The 16,527-nt window shown below is 44.5% G+C and overlaps 2 protein-coding genes across 6 annotated transcripts; one reads left to right on the forward strand and one right to left on the reverse strand.

Moving 5' to 3' along the window:
- Window positions 1-238: 238 nt before the first annotated feature.
- Window positions 239-13,167, reverse strand: LOC139346302 (homeobox-containing protein 1). 5 transcript variants are annotated; one of them, XM_070985314.1, is made up of 11 exons: window positions 12,968-13,099; window positions 11,943-12,054; window positions 10,197-10,626; window positions 9,800-9,885; window positions 8,236-8,346; window positions 6,847-7,059; window positions 5,663-5,819; window positions 3,999-4,081; window positions 3,321-3,416; window positions 3,037-3,152; window positions 239-2,207 (listed from the first exon to the last, which is right to left on the reverse strand). In XM_070985314.1, exons 2-11 carry the CDS (start codon window positions 12,022-12,024, stop codon window positions 2,061-2,063), a joined length of 1,521 nt encoding a protein of 506 aa, XP_070841415.1. In that variant the 5' UTR covers window positions 12,025-12,054; window positions 12,968-13,099; the 3' UTR covers window positions 239-2,060. The 5 variants fall into 5 exon arrangements, with proteins under 5 accessions (XP_070841415.1, XP_070841412.1, XP_070841416.1 ...); XM_070985311.1 differs by having other exon boundaries at window positions 3,037-3,155; XM_070985315.1 differs by lacking the exon at window positions 6,847-7,059 and having other exon boundaries at window positions 3,037-3,155; window positions 12,968-13,167.
- A 2,337-nt stretch (window positions 13,168-15,504) lies between these two features.
- LOC139346159 (gap junction beta-3 protein-like) lies at window positions 15,505-16,450 on the forward strand. Its single transcript, XM_070985091.1, has 2 exons — window positions 15,505-16,040; window positions 16,168-16,450. Exons 1-2 carry the CDS (start codon window positions 15,505-15,507, stop codon window positions 16,448-16,450), a joined length of 819 nt encoding a protein of 272 aa, XP_070841192.1.
- The last annotated feature ends 77 nt before the right edge of the window (window positions 16,451-16,527 follow it).

The raw sequence follows: 16,527 nt of genomic DNA on the forward strand, positions 1-16,527 counted from the left end.
TTCTCACCCTGATGTTGAGCTACCTCATCTACAGTGACCCTGAGCTTCTGCTCCGCCAAATACGATCACACAACATGAGCAATGCTCCTGAGATCAGCACTGAATGCATTAGAAAACACTGCAGCTATCACTGCACACTAACCTCTTTCAAATGTGACCAGGCTTGTTTCAGGAATTTGTTTCTATCAAGTTTCACCATCGCGACACCAGCTGTAAATAAATCCAGACACGTCACGGCCGTTGTTTACAATTTTATTATTGTTTTCTCGTCATCAGATAAAAGCAGATAGAGAGGAGCATAATTATCAGAAAAAGCGTGCAGCTTTGGGGTTCCTGTCCAAAGCCGGACGAGAGAACTGTCTGAGGTGAGTATAGGTCAACAATACAGGGCAAACCCCACCGTCATAAATGCTACATAACACTGTCCATATCATAAACAGTCACAGTAACGGCTGCTGTCAGCACTCTGACAGTTAGCCTGCAACAAATTCATGACACAGAGTTATTCTGAGGTAAGCTAGAGTTGGCTAGTGTTGTACTGAGCAAATAAACATCTATGTACTGTATATCTATAGTGTGGTGAGTGTTTGATGTCCTGTTCCGGTGAGCACAGTTCACTCTGGCTCATCTCTACCTTGGCATAGCTTTGGCATTTGGAGGTAACATGGTGGCGCCCCGTTGAGGGCCGTTTGAGAACAAGCATCTTTGTCCATTTCATGAACATTTTGGGAATAACTCCCAAGGCCTTGGGCCAGTAAATATAGGGGACTAAGTAATGAAGAGTTTAAGTCAGCTATTCATATTTCAAGTTTGACAAGTAACAGTTTCTATATAGTGCTAATGTAGTTTGAAGGAAAGCACCCACAGACGTGTATATTCTCTGGGTTATGTACATGTCTAACGCAGGTACAGTCTGCTACTCCCATCTTTCAGTTAGAGTGAGATCCACTTTGAAGTGCAGCTTTGCAGTCATACAAACTCACACGAGCTTAAGCTTTAGCTTTAGCTTATTCCGATAGGACAGAAGGTGCTTGTAGCATGTAGAACGACACATTCGGATTCTTTGATCACATTGGTTTTAGCGTTCTTTCAAACGTAAAGAAAAACAAAAAAAAAACATCTGAGTAGACTTGTGGAACTAGTCTAGCTTCACTGGCTGAGTTGAGGATTGAGACAGGCTTTGAAATGAGGAGAAACTACAAAAATGACCAAACAGCAGCATTCAGTATAACAAAGACGACAGATGACAGAGATACTGTGACAAACTGTCCTAGGCTTGTTTTGCTAATATAAAAAGGTATAAATAACACATCCTGTTTTGGTTAAACACAGTTAAGATGAAGAAAATCTTGATGAGGAAAATGGAGCACGCGTTAAGACAACTCTTCACTGTCTTTATCCAACATTTTTTAGGATTACCTGAGATTCCAGTTGTCCCTCAGGGCTTTACGGATTTGATAGCAACAGCACTCGTTGACTGATCGACCGCCTGAATCAGTCGACTGATTGAGGTTAGAGTCTTGCGAACCAGATGGAGTCCAAGACATTCAAGCAAGCAGAGGGCTTTCGCATCACCATAAACTAGATCCTTGATGGCGTATTTACCCCCCCCACCCCCACCCACCCAAACACACCTGACCTGCAGGCTCAGCATGTCCATGTCACCACAGTCCATCACACAACCACTCTTTGAAAAGGCTAAAAGAAGGCATGTAGCAAAGAAAAAGAAAAGGTGTAGCTTAAAATGGGCGAGGTATCCTTTACATGATTCTCCCTCTAAGGATTTTAGGCTTTTTAATACCATCTTGGAATGCACTATATATTGATATATATATTTATATATACTGTATATTGCCGTTAATATAAGCAGGATTACTGTTGATAAATACAGTGGCCTCCTTACCATCAGAGGCGCCTCAGCGAGCTGCAGCACCCTTCTCCCTTTGAGTTTTGGGTGCCATAGGCCCCACCAAAGGCCCCACCTAGGTGGAGGACACACTTATTCTTTTCCTATTTCATCTGATTAAAATTGAAACACATCCAAACTCCACCAGCTTTGGTCACTCTTCATCCACAGTCTCCCTTTTTGAATCCTCCTCTTTCTGATCCAGGACCTGAGGGGTGGGGCTCGGCAGGGCTGCAACCTCTGCGGTAGCCAATGAGGAGGGGTCTTGTTGGTCAACAATCCTGAGGGAAGAAGTCTCTTCCTGCGGAAAAGGACGGTGCATCAACAAGAGGGAGGTTAACGCGGACGTTATGGCTGACTGCGTAGGAATCTACATCCAGGCTGACCTCATTACGCTGCATAATCATCTGCACCATCCAGTTTGTTTCCAAGTGACGCTGACTTTCACTGAAGTCACTGACCTTTCTGTGGTAGCTGAGACAAGCAGCCAGCACAACATGGCTTAATGTGAGACATGTGTATGTAAGTCCTCCTTTCCCCAAATTCTACAACCGAGTCACATTTAAGGTTGGACTTTTCCTTTAGGGCTGGTGGTGACCTCACAGTGTGTTCATGTCCTCCTCTCCTGCTGTGAGCAGCCCAGAGATGGCCCATGTTTCTGCTGCTGCCCCAGAAACTCCCTTTGATTTCTCAATTTGTACAAAACTGGCTCTTCTCATCGCCAACCTCCGACTTGGCGAACACGCCACATGACAGGATGCCCGTGACGACACTGGCAGACACTTTTCAGCTTACTGTCAACAGAGACATGCTGAAGTGTTATGGCTGCGAGTTGGCCTTTCAGGGCCCTGCTTGTGTCCGGCACAGCTTACTGGCCCAGATAAATAGAGCTGAGTCATCATTGTTACACCTGTGCTTTTCGTGCAGTGAGTAACATTTCTGAAACATGAGCCCAACAGCGATTTTAAAGCAATAACGCTGCAACACAGGGAAAAGATTCAGGGCTTGTTTTTGAGATAAGACCATCTGAACGTGTGACTGGGATTATCACGGCCAACGGGTCCAACGACAAGTCATCTGTGTTTTGTTTGTTCTGAAGCAGCTGATGAAGCGGCACCAAGCTGACTTACCTGCTCTGAGAACCGATGGTTCACCTGATCGGCAAACTCCTGCATCTCTCCCTCCTCACCGTTGGAGTGGCAGCTTGGACTTGGCACCTCAATTCCATGGCTTTCCAAAATGGCAGCTTCTGGTTGTGTCAGACAGGGAAGCAGAGGTAAGAGATGGAAATACAAAATGTACATTTTCCACAGATGGAGACAAACATTTGGGGTGCTAATGAGACAAGCTAATGAGAAGCTGACGTTCTGCAGATACGTGGACGGCAACAACACCAAAGACATCAGGTGCTCACCGATATTCGCTCTTCTCTTCATCTCCTTCCGACGGTTGGCAAACCAGTTGTACACCTTCAATGCCGTCACACGCTCGAACTCAGACAGCTTACAGCCTGCATGATGAATGCACAACATCTCTCATTTATAGAGGCTGAGAATACAACAAAACCCCAGCGGAGACGCTGGAGACACTCAGCTGTCCTGAAGGACCACGTTTGTCTTGACGTTAACAAACGTAACATTCATTTCACAGACACGTCTTGTGCATAATTTAGGACGAGAGATGTACTTTTACACTAAACAAAGCCCAGGTGCAGCTTTTAAAAGGTCAAATAAAGCACTCACAAAAAGATGGAGCAGATAATTCAGCTGTGGCACTTTCAGTAAATGTAACTACTGAACCAACAAACTGATAGAAGAGACTCCAGTGATTTGATTTATCCATGAATGAATTCATCTACGCTTCCTAAAAAAAGTTCCTAAGTTTGCACAATTTGATGAGCTACAAAAACTGTGAGATCGGCACACAAAGTGGATTTTAATAAGAAGCCTAAGGAAGAGCTTCGTGCGCGAAACATCACTGGGACGTGTGTGTCTTTTTTATTGTTTCCTATTGGTCATTTCACAGATTCAAATCAAGTGTGCAGAAAGCCGGTTGAGACAGGCCTCGCGTGGTCAGAAAAGTCTCTCCCTACCTGGCTTCTGAATGACAGAGTTGCAGGCGTTGGCGATCTCCTCTCGCTTGGCTTCATCTGGGTACTGGTTCTCCATGAAGAAACTGTAAGAGATAAAGAGCCACGCTACTGGAGGCACTTCAGCAATACTGCATCACAGACGGAGCAGTGCTAGTTCCACCCTAATTTTACCCCCCATCAACTCCGTCTTTGTATTGAAGCAGGAGAGCATGGAGGATATTTGTACAGTGGAGGAGCGTCAGGAGCTGTCCTCACTGGAAAGGAACAGATCGCCTGTTAAATATCAAGATTTTCTGGTAACTACTGAAATTCAAACGTTCAGGTAAAGTTCCTTTTCCTCACTAGCGTCTTCTTCTTCTTTACATCTCCCCAAGGCTGAAAGAGAATCATTATCTTGCTTTACAAAACACACAGGGGCCAATTTCTTCCAGCCCTCTCTCCCTCTGAGCTGCCCTATCTTGTCCACTCTATCACACAATCTCACACACACACACACACACACACACACACACACACACACACACACACTCGTCACCTCTGCTGTACCGTCCTTGGGTTTAAACTAGCTCATACGGATCAGCACTGCAGTAGAATTGCGTAATCTGGAGGCACTGCTGGTGAGTGTTGTCTGAGGGCCTGTGTGGTCTTATTACTGTGAGTGCCCACACTACGCGCTACACTTACAGCAAGCGTGTAATAGAGAAATCAATTGCACACCGCGGGTAGGACTGTGGAGGAATGCCTACTCCTCTTTCTCTGCATCCGAGAAGACCGTCTGGAACAAATGTGTTACAGAGAAGCACAGACATAATACAGCAAATAAAAAAGCAGCATGATGAAGTGAGTGGTGCTGCTCTGCACTGACACAAGGAAGTCACAGCAGCTAAGCGCTCAAAGGACGTTTGTTCGTATGAACGATTACCTCGAGCAACGCTGCATTCCTATCATATGAGAATAACAATCCACCACTACTGACGTGTTCAGACACATGAAGCCATCAAACACAGGTTTACTACAGAGCTCGGCTGCTTTACATCAGCTTTTTATAACCCGAAGGTCAAGCTGGTTCAAATGACTGATATGACACTGTCATATAAAGGGATATGTATATATGTAAAGGCCCTTCTAGTGACGGACATTGGAAATTGATGACAGAACACCTGTCATGACACTTAATGACAGCAGTTGTAAACACTGATAAAGACTCGCTCATGTTCATCATGGTGGGTCTCCTATCATAGTTCTGACATGTCAGTCTCATGCACTCCCCTTCAAATACAGTGCGACCCAATTACTTATCAATAGAAAACTAATCTGCAACTATATTGATAACAGCGAGAAGCCCAAAGATGCAATCCTTTTAAAGCTCAAATAGTGAGGATTTGCTGCTTTTCGTCATCTTATGTGACTGTAAGCTGAATATGTTTGTGTCTTTGTGTGTTTATTTTTTCACACTGGCCTTTTGAAAGCTGTGACAGTGGAAAAATTATAATTTATTATCATTGTCTGACATTTAATCGACCAAAAGATGAACCAGTGAATTGAGAAAATAAACTTCACTTTAGTATTAGTTCATTTTAGACACAGTAAATCTGCTTTACTGGACTGTGTTTTTCAGTGAGGATGACGATACAGCTTCCGGCGTAGCACTAAAACTTGCTCACCTCTCCATGATTGATTGGCACTCCTTCCTCCAGGTGAATCTGCTTCCTCTACGCAGCCTCAGAGGCCCGCCCACCAACCCCGCTCTGTCTCCAGCCATAATCCCTGTCCTCCAATCAGGTTCCTCCTTCACCAAAGACCGCATTGATAAGGTGGCCCCTGAAGACGAGAGCACATGTAACTATGAAAATTCTGCACACATTTATCATTTTTCCTGCTGTTTGCTATGGCAGGGGAGGCTGTGTCACTAATAAGAGTGGACATTAATAATAAAAATACTAAGAAAGGCCTGCAAGAGACATTCTGGTAAAATGAACACAGAGGTTAGAAGCAACTATGTGGAGCAAGCGGCAATTCCCACCTCACCCCGGCCACATAGAACACAATGTAATAGCTGTCTCATAGCCAGATCATGCCAAGTATGAAAGCATGATGGAAAGCCAGTACAGATGACATGACCGACAATGACATCACATGTATTCAGTGAGCAGGTCCTCATGATACAGCTAATAACCTTAATGCAACCTGTACCCCTGTAAAAGGCAGAGAATGGATGGATGGCTTAACCAATGGGAAGTCATGAACTCATTTAGGATCAGGTTTTGGTTAAATCAACATTCGTCCACTGCGAGATGATGAGCTTCCCAGCTGCTGTAGCTAGCAGCAGTGACCGTGTTTACTACAGGTCTGATGGTGCTGACTGAAATTCCACATAAAAAAGATTTAACAGCTTCCTGCAGCACAATCCAGTGTGGCAACAATCCTGCTTTTATTTTGGAACGTCTCCTGACAGCCTGCAGTCCTACAGCAAGCAAGGCTTCACTTTGTGAAATTTAAGACTTTTTAATGCCTTCTTAGACCTTTTTAAGGAAAATGAATTCAGTTCTTATAAGACTTTTCAAGATCTGCAGACACCCTGCTGTATGATACATCCTGTTTTTCTGAAGTTATAGCACAACTCCGACACTACATTCACATCAAGCTGAACGCACACACAGCTCCGTCAGTCAAGAAGGTTCAGCATTAGAGGTGCAATCCTTCAGTTTATCTCTGCCATCCGAGACTGTTGAAATACATCCCAAGCTGACAAAGTAGCTACAGGGTAAATGGCATGCAGGTCAGCCGAGGTGCAGGCGTCTCCTGTGGCAAGCTGCCGAGGCCGGGGGGGCAGGGAGGGCGTGGTTACCTGGCTGGGCCTGGGCGGCTGCTGCAGCAGCAGTGTACCACGGCAGCAAGTGCATCAGCAGCTCTCTCTGCCTGCTCCACACTGGGTTGGGGTTGAGGTTGGTGTTGGGGTTGGGGAGGCTGCCACTTGCCCCTGCTACCGTGCCGTCTCTGTCCCCTCCCCTGGCCCTGGGCATGGGACTCACGCTGTGCTGGCTTTCACTCCACCTCAGCCCTTCAGTCGGGACAAAACCAATGGTCAGGCAGGCCACAGCCAGCGATCAGGTTATAGACACCAGGTTTGGCTAATGTAATTGGAAACTGAGAGTTAACTGACACACTCCTGTAGACCTGCCTGGCAGTTTTTCGTCAAAATGAATTTGAAAACAACTCTAGTGTATCTGCCAATTAAAAGTCTAGTTTGAGTGTTAACACTGGTACTTTTCAGATTCATGATGGGCAGGTCAATAGGAGCCTATATCAGAAGCAAAGCATTGTGGCCACTGAGGAAATTAGTTCTTGTTAGTATCACTGTTAATAATCTGTTTGTTAGCCATGTGGGAATGAAAACCAGCACCAGAGTACCTCCAGCATCAGGGCTGAGAACTACAGAGGAGCTCAGGCAAAGCTTGGGTGGGTGGGAAAAGAAATAAAGCTTTAAGATGAAGGGGGGGCAGCAGGGTCAGCAGATGGTCCATCGGTGGCTTTCATAGAGCTGATGATGTGATAACTTTGTGACATGATTTATCGTGAGCGCATGCCGTCTGACACAGACCATCGAAAGCTCCTCATTTGACATGCTGTTTAAAACCAGCCTGTATCCTAGGACATAAAGAGGTCAGCACCATCCCAAGCTGTTACTCTAGCCCGTACAGACCAACCGCATTCACCCACTAAAGTTTCATTTCCAAACCAGAAGCCTTAATATTATTGATTAGCATCTCCTGTGACAGGACTACCTTTATCATTTGTCTTTCCTCTGAAACTATAGATTTGTCTCGTGTCCTTCCTTGACCTCACAGCCCTCGAGGACCAGGATGGAGTTAGCGTGAGGGATTAGGGGTGTGTGGGTTTACCATGCAGGAGGATGGGGAAAAGAGGAGGACAGATGGAAAGGGGGTTAGCAAGCAGTGCTTCACATTCAAGACAAGAAATCTTCTTTTTCACACAAGCTTTCCCTCCTCCATTATCTAATCTATAATCTATTTTCATTAACCTGACATTCAGCCCTGGGGCGCTGATCTGCACCGTCTCATAATTATTCTTCCTGTACTTAACATCCATCATCGCTCTAATGATCTATAATCCTGCTCCCCTGCTGTGTAACAGTCGCATTCTGCACTGCAGCTGACACACAGCCTTCGTATTTCGTGTCCTGCCCCGACAGCCCTCGACCTGCCCCGCGTCTCACCTGGGTTATTCCTCTCCAGCAGGTACCAGCGGTAGAAGGCTCTGCGTTTGGAGTCGCTCATCTCCAGGCCTTGCTGCAGCAACCACTGGGAGATGTAACTCTGGCTGATGCCTGTGTGCCGGAGGCAAGCCATGTTATCTTAACACTTTCAAGACATTGATTTATTTCACGGTGCACCAACAGCATCTGTGTTATTGAGATGGGCTGTGAGCCAGCTCTGAAATACTCCTGTTAAGCTAATGAAACCATTCCAACATCAATACTTTAATTATGGACATGTGATTTGGTGCAATACTGTTTCAGGGAGGGGGGTAAAAAAAAAGTTGACCGGTGTGAACATGCTGCTACCTGAGAAGTTCAGCATTTCCAGCTTAGAAGTGGAGCCACAAGCCCCTCTCTGCCTAGCAAGAAACAGGCTGCCTTATCAATGCCAACCCACTTATTAGCTATTACATTGCTCTTCATCTGTTATTGAATTTCATAAGCCTGCAGCCTGTTTTATATTTTAGTCATTAAATAAAAGGCTTGTTGTTCTAAACATAGCATCATATGTTACATAAGGCTGCATGTTGCGCAATGTGGCGTACAGTAATTTGTGTTATAACTGGGGCTGCAGCTTGTGACCTTTATTAATATTGTTTTCTTGCTTTTTTTGCTTAATCCATGAATTTTTCAGACTATAAAGTGTCTGGGAAAGAAGTGCAGCTTTCCAGAAAACAAATTGAAAATTCTTTTGTCCAAACACTGAGATTTTCCATTTAAAATGATATTTAAAAAAACAAGAGGAAAAGTAGCCGTTAATCTCATTTGAGAAGCTGCAGGCAGCGAATGATTAGATTTCAAAGCATCTTGATTAAAGACGACTTAAACTACTATCAATTATCAAAACTGTTGGCTATGATTCTCAATCGATTTACAAATGACAAGACCTGATTGTTGCACATCCATCTTTTGGGAGCATTCTGAATGTAATAACCTCATAATTAGCTTTGCAAAGACAGAGGTGAAGTCTCTGGCTCATCGCAATACAGTGTGTTCCCAGAGACTAATTTAGTGAGGTGGAGCTCTGAACTTCAGCAAGAACAAACAAGCTGAGCAGCCAGCCACAACTGCACCACTTCACCAAACTTCAGCCAACTCTGATCAGAGGAAGAACACCACTCAGTTCATAAGGCTGCATGGCACTGTGGGTAACGATGGGCTTCACTGGTGCTGTTTTGACTTCTGCTCCTACAGAAGAATCGAGACACTCAGCCAGCGCTGACGGTCAGTACGTCACACTTTCATTTCAGTATTTTTAGGTGTTAGCGACATTTTCAAATAAAGCTGCGAACCCCAACACACTTTTCTTTGCTTTTTTCAGATGCTGACCTTCATCACAACCAGTCAGCTTCGCAGCAATTTAGTGGACTATAAATCTATTTTGCATCTTGTTTGAACTCAATGATGACATCAAGAATCTAATTCAAATCAATCAGGATTTATAGCTGCCTGACACGTATCCTTGTCGCTGTTTAAGCTGTAATAACTCTGTAAGGACATCACAGACAAAGCAGCACAGTACCTGTAACTTGGCCTACGATTGCCTGAGAGATCCTGCGATTGTTCAGGAAAGTTTTGATCTCTTCTTTCACCAGGTTGCTGTCTCTCCTGCAAAAGCGACAAAAAGCCGTGTTGGCATTAGAACTATTACACGGTGGTTAAGAGACCAGCCTTTGCTCTGACTAACCTTATTCACTGGTGCTTCTCTTTTTTCAGCCATCCCTGAACACCTGACCTGAATTAACTCCACTAAAATTCTGGAGAATAAGCCTGCCCCTCTGGGGACGCTAGCTGTCATTATCTGATGTTATAATAGTCTCGCTTTGTCTCTACCATTCTTTTGGTCTTGCTCTCCAACTCGTCCTCGCTCAGCTCTCTGATAACACTAAGCTCCAGCATCCTCCCTCTTCCATGCTCACCTCATGTACTCCTCAACCTTCTCCTCCAGGTCCCACTCCTCCTCCCCCATCATGTCATAGCTGAACGACCGCTGAACGGCCACACTGGGAGGGTAGAGGGGCGGGGGCGAGGCCTCGTAGCTATTGCTGGGGGATAGAGCGGCGCCGTCCAGGCCGGAGGTCTGCGTGGTGGCAGAGGCTAGGGAGAGTGAGGAGGAGGAGGAGGATGAAGATGAGGACGGGGCTGGAGCGGCCGTGGTGGGGGTGTTGTTTGATGGGGCGGGTTGAGAGTCACAGTGCGACGGGCGGTGGTCCGGGTCGAGCCTCTCCAGGGACTCCAAAGCGTGGATGATCTGAGGTTTGGTCATGCCGGACAGCCGCAGGCGCTGCAGGAGGTCGATCTGTTCGATGGTGTAGCGTGGCTCCACCTCACAGCACTCCATCCTGGAATCTGCATACATAATTCGGGGGTGTGCCATTTATCAAAGTGAATTTGAAACTGGCATTTTAAATGAAATACAAAACCAACTTTGGAAGTGAACATGAACCAACTGTAGCCCTATTAATACACCAAAGGTCTGTGTGCTTTGGTTGATTTCTCACCAGATAAACAGCATCCAAGACAAAGTGTTACCAAGACATACAACGCTATATTTATCTCTACTCAGCCCCTTTGATAAACCTTAAATTTAGATAATATGTCGCCAACTTTTTCAGAACCTCCAGACAAACTGATAAACGATGAAAGGATTATTAATAGATGAAACCCCAAATAAAAAAAGACATGCAAAGCTGAATTCAAACACTACACTTCCTTTGATGGGGTTCGTTTGTCTCCAACACTTTAAATGCAAATCTGACTAACATGATTTTATGCGAATGCTAAATAACTTTGAGTAAACACAAGACCGGTTTATAAAACTGAATTTAGGAGAAAAAAAAAAGAAACCAGACTGCATTCTCCTCTGAAGAACCCTTGGGTCATTCAAAATTTTGGCACCCTTTCAAACACTTGGCACAGACACTTGGTGCTAACCTTGCTCCATTTGTCCAGGGTGGAATTAAAGTAAGATCACCCTGGCTGGCATACATAACCTAATATCAGGTCCACTCAGCCTGGTCATATCATCCATCCATCTTTTCACTTCCTACAGCTGCCTGACCTGTGCAGGGTCATGAGCCTTGCCCTAACATCCATCATTAATCGTTAAGACTACAGTGTGAAGACCACACTAAACTCATTTCTGGCGATCTGACGTGACCTTGCAAACTTGAAAAGATGAAATCTGTGACAACATAACTTGTCTGTTGAACCCTCTCTTCAACTCCACATCGGTGTGAGTTTATGATTGTATACATTGATACACAGTGGTGACCTAAAACAAGCACAGCCAGCTGCTTTTAAAAAGTTGATCTTGTTAAATGGGATGTGAGCCGAATTTACCAGAAAGACTCGACGATTTCTAAGATGCATCAAGTCCGATCTTGTCGCATTCGCATCTTTGTTGATAAGCAGGGCAAAGTTAACATGCCTGATTTCTTTCTTTCGTTATCTTTTCCAAAAAACTGGTTTTCAAATGTTGTGTGTTGACGGGACAGAGTGGCGCCTATCAGAGCTGACGTGACATTACTTAAAGTCTGCTAAATACACCTCACTGGTATTATGGGTACTTTCTGTGCCAAAGCACAACATTTGGAAGTAAGCAGCAAGCTGGCTTTGGCTTCAAAAGTAAGTTAAACCGTGTCCCGTCACTGAGGTGATCTTACCTGATGGAGGGGGTGACACAGACAGGCGCCCCGGGAGTGGTTCGGTGCGAGGGGTCGCGGCGGGGACACACCACTGTCGCATGGCTCAGCGAGGTTCAGCTCGGCTGGACCTCTACGGAGTCAGACACGAGACTTGCTGCAGTGTGTTGCGGTTAAGCTGCCCTTATTAGCATGCTGGCAAACCTACAACAGCAGATGACTGCCTAGCAGGCTAGGCTAACACCGTCAACTCTGGTTGGTTCCCCTGAGCACCAGCAGCCTCCCATCGATAGCTGCTCGCTACCTTGTTGTGTTAAGTTACACAGCAGAGTCAAACAAGAGAGCGGAAGTAGAGCAATTTAACCTTCGCAATAAAAGCATTTTAAAAAGCTGCACGCTTTCAATACCAACAATAGCAATCTGTCTCTGACCTGAATCCAGATTTTTTAAACCTTTTAATTACAGTGGGTGGCCTAGCAGTTTAAGCCACCACGCAGCACTTAAATGATATTGGTAAACTGGGCTAAAAATTCTAAGCAGGTTCTTTACTGTATGTAAAACTGTATCTCAAACGATAACGTTTCATGTAGTGACTCATTAATTTAGCTCTGATGCAAGCCTAACCTAGTTTAGCACATTATAAGAGACACTTTACTTAGTACCAATATGTTACTGATTACGGCAGTTCAACGTTTGTAACTTTCTGTTGCTAAAAAAAAATTAACCATGTACACGTATTCCTTTGGTATTATTTTGAAGGACACGGGAAACATTACTACTGAGTCTGGCCAACTAGAGACTACAGTCTGTTTTGTCTTGGCTAACAACTTATCTAAAACTTGTACATTGGATGTCACATTGACAGTATTTCAGATGGGCTGTTACGTACGAAACCTTTACGGTCACAAACGGCGGCAAACAAACATGTGGTGTGTTCGGTCAGTCGACTGGGACACAGCCAGTTGCTAACCAGTTAGCTCGCTAGCTAGCTAAGTTAGCTGACTGCTAGCGCCGGATTGTCCCACCGCGGAGCACCTCTCTCTTACCTCCCGTTGCTGTGGAGAGATAGCAGCAGCCGGCTGGACGGAGAGGGGAGATAGTGAAAACTGGAGAGAAAGTGGCGGTCCAGCCAAGCACAATAAACAAAGTAACTCCTCGGCCCGGAGCACACGGTGAATTAACAAGCAGAGGGTGAACGGTACAGGGTCATATTGTCTTTCAGCTATGCAGTGGGGAAATAGTGTATGCAAATGTGGGGAGTCTGTCTCAATTTATGACCCTTCACCCGATATCACTGTAAAGCTAGCAAGAATTATAGTTATGATTTCCGGTTATAACGTGACCACTAAAAATACCATAGCTAAATTAAAATACCATTATGCGCCAAAGCAAATGTAAAGGTTACGTTTTTAGCAAAATTAAACAAAAATACCAACATGCACATGTCTAGTGTACAAAGCATTAGCGGTCGGCTCCTCTCTTTTCTATTTTATTTTATACTCTTATTTTGGTTAACTAACGAAAAATGTGCCCATAAATCTGTCTGCCTTGACTCAGCACCACCCACACAGAAGTGCATTTGTCTGCAGTTAAAGGCTGCCTTTCTCATTTTGGAAGCACCGAAGAAGTGTGATGAAAAGGCATTAAACAACAACAACAATTGTGATAATGACAATAATGATAGTGCTTATCAGAAAAAAGGGTTACGATATATACAAATACCGGAACATCTCTGTGAAATCACACTGCATAGGATTTCACCTGATCACATGGCATTGCTCAGGAATCCTACTTTTCTGGTTCTTTCTAAAAATGCAGTGGACATGTCTTGTAATGCATTTGATCACACCAGTGGTGGAATGTAAATAAGTACATTTACTCAGGTACTTCACCCAGGTACAAATTTGAGGTACTTGTACTTTACTCCACTTCCAAACAGAAGGAAATATTGCACTTTTTACTCCACTACAAATGTTTGTCAGCTTAAGTTCCCAATGACTTTACAAATTAAGACTTTACACACAAAACACATGATGTGCAAGTAGAGCTGAAATGAATGACAGCTTATTCATTTGCAACTATTTCGTAATAATTTTTCATGCATAAACATGTGCTTTTCTGTTGAATTTATTTGTAATAATTTTGAGGTTTGGATTGCCAACAAGCAAAGTGTCACTTTGGGCTCTGGGGAATGGTGATGGCATTTCTCTCTCTCTCTCTCTCTCTCTTTTTTTTTTTTTTAATTTTTACAAACCAAACAATCAGTTCATTAAAAGAGAAAAACATCAGTAGATAAATCCATAATGAAAATCATCACAAGTTACTGTCCTATACAAAATAGCTGTAGATTAGCTCCACCACAACCAACTACAACAATAAAATCCTGCATTTACATTAATAAAAAAGTACTAATAATCTACTGAAGCCTCTAAATTCAATGCAGTTTTGAGTTGTGATAGTCTTCCACTGTCTGAATAATATACAGTCAGATGTTTTCACGGTCCCCAAAGCTTGGAGACATTTCTTGTATTGGTTTCTCAGAGCCCCAGAGGTTCCCTCAGGCCTCTGACTCTCAGAGGCTGTAGACATGGGTGCCTCAGTTGCATCCTGCCATTATTGTACCTCGCAGACAGCCTGTTTACTGGAGAGAGTGAAAATCAGCTGCTGAGTAATCTAATATAGCGAGATTTGTTTGTCCAGTTCACACAGACAGCCACAGACAATGTCTGAACCATAAACCCAAAGGAATGCTCACTTCTAGCTCATGCAGTTGCATATAATCTGTTTTGAGATGAAGGCCACAGATCACCTCCTCAAAGCTGGGTGATAAATAAAAAACTTCATTGTGGAGAACAAGCACTGTGAGGGTGACAAATGGAAGCTGAAGGTGCTGTAACACTGAACTTTTGAATCTTTGCCCCTTATTTTATGAAGTAGCATCTAATACATGGTACTGCTCAACTTTATTGATGACCTCTTAAAGGCAGTTGTTTTTTACTGTGTTACAGTATGTAAAGATGGAGGTGATATCAATTATTTAAAAAAAATCCTCTACGAGTGGTAGGTGAATTGTTTTTCCCGTGTTCAGTTTCCCCTGTGTTCAGTCTCTATGTTATGCTAAGCTGTGTATCCTGGATGTAGCTTCATATTTAATGGACAGATATGATACTTATGTGAATCTTTTTGTCTCACTCTCAACAATAAAGCATGTCAGGGTAATCCCACAATGTCAAACAGTTTCCTTAAATGTCTTGTACTTAACATAGCCTGAACAGCATGGGGCTCTTGTCAGTATCCAGAAATATCTCTGTCTCTCTCCTGCCTGTTAATCAAAGTGTTTGCAATGACCAGTTCCACCAGTGACTGTAGCAGAAAAATGAGCCTGTGTTTGCTCTGTTCAGTATTCTGCCCTCCCCTTCAACCTGTGCCAACAAGGCATTACTAATAAGTACTAGAGCCTTTTTGCCTGACGTTCTCAGATCAGCTTGTGTCCGAGCGTTCAGCAGAGCCCCTGCCGGATTTTTGGGGCATTTGAGGCCTCTTTTACTTCTCGGTGGTCCAACCTAACATCTGAAGCAACACCATGAACTGGGCCTTTCTTGAGGGCCTCCTCAGCGGCGTGAACAAGTACTCCACGGCGTTCGGCCGCATCTGGCTCGCCATCGTTTTCATCTTCAGACTCTTGGTCTTCCTGGTGGCCTGTGAGAAGGTCTGGGGTGATGAGCAAAAGGACTTTGATTGCAACACCCGACAGCCTGGTTGTCACAATGTCTGCTACGACCACTACTTTCCCATCTCCTACACCCGCCTCTGGGCTCTCCAGTTGATCTTTGTGACATGTCCGTCCTTTCTTGTGACGCTCCATGTGTCCTACAGAAAAGATCGCGAGCGCAAACATCGGCTGAAGCACGGAGAAAACTGTGTCCCTCTGTATGATAACACAGGGAAGAAGCGAGGGGGTCTTTGGTGGACCTACTTCTTTAGTCTGCTCTTTAAGATAACGGTGGATGCTGTGTTTGTTTTCCTGCTCTTCTACATCTACGAGGCCACATTCTTCCCACCGCTGGTGAAATGCAGCGAAGAGCCTTGTCCCAATGTGGTGGACTGCTACATTGCCAGGTAAGGGTACCTCTAAGGCTCAAAACTGTCAATGATCCTGGAATCTCAGTGGTTGAACTAGACCTGTGATATCTTGAAAATCTGCATCTTACATTATTTGTCTCATTTGTGACCATGCGTTCCTCAGGCCTACAGAGAAGAAAATATTCACCATCTTCATGGTGGCGACCAGCTTTGTGTGCATCTTCATCGCTCTTTGTGAGATCTCATACTTGTGTGGGAAGAGGTTCTGGGAGTGTTGCAGAGGAGGACCCCCCTCAGTGAGCGAAAACTCCTTCATGATGACCAAAATCCCTCTGACTGGGAAGGAGAACGAGTGCAACGGGTCTGTCCTGGAGAAGTCCAAGATGGTGGACAAAGGCAACGGAGAAGCTTGCACACAGAGTTCAGCCCCAGCGTATGTAGCATAGCAACCTCCTGAAAAAACACGTTACCATTAACGAGTTTGACATGTGAGGAGGTTCTGTAGCGTTTGCACTGTTGGCCA

This window comes from Chaetodon trifascialis, chromosome 17 (assembly GCF_039877785.1).
Source record: "Chaetodon trifascialis isolate fChaTrf1 chromosome 17, fChaTrf1.hap1, whole genome shotgun sequence".
Classification (NCBI taxonomy): domain Eukaryota; kingdom Metazoa; phylum Chordata; class Actinopteri; order Chaetodontiformes; family Chaetodontidae; genus Chaetodon; species Chaetodon trifascialis.

What these genes read in the sequence shown, in the direction of transcription:
- LOC139346302 (XM_070985311.1), bottom strand. Translation starts at nt 12,024, where the DNA reads ATGCGACAGTGGTGTGTCCCCGCCGCGACCCCTCGCACCGAACCACTC. An exon ending in AATCGTAGGCCAAGTTACAG is followed by an intron (nt 8,347 to 9,799) that starts GTACTGTGCTGC and finishes TCCGGCACACAG; the next exon opens with GCATCAGCCAGAGTTACATC. An exon ending in TGCCAATCAATCATGGAGAG is followed by an intron (nt 4,082 to 5,662) that starts GTGAGCAAGTTT and finishes TATCTCTTACAG; the next exon opens with TTTCTTCATGGAGAACCAGT.
- LOC139346159 (XM_070985091.1), top strand. Translation starts at nt 15,505, where the DNA reads ATGAACTGGGCCTTTCTTGAGGGCCTCCTCAGCGGCGTGAACAAGTAC. An exon ending in GTGGACTGCTACATTGCCAG is followed by an intron (nt 16,041 to 16,167) that starts GTAAGGGTACCT and finishes TGCGTTCCTCAG; the next exon opens with GCCTACAGAGAAGAAAATAT.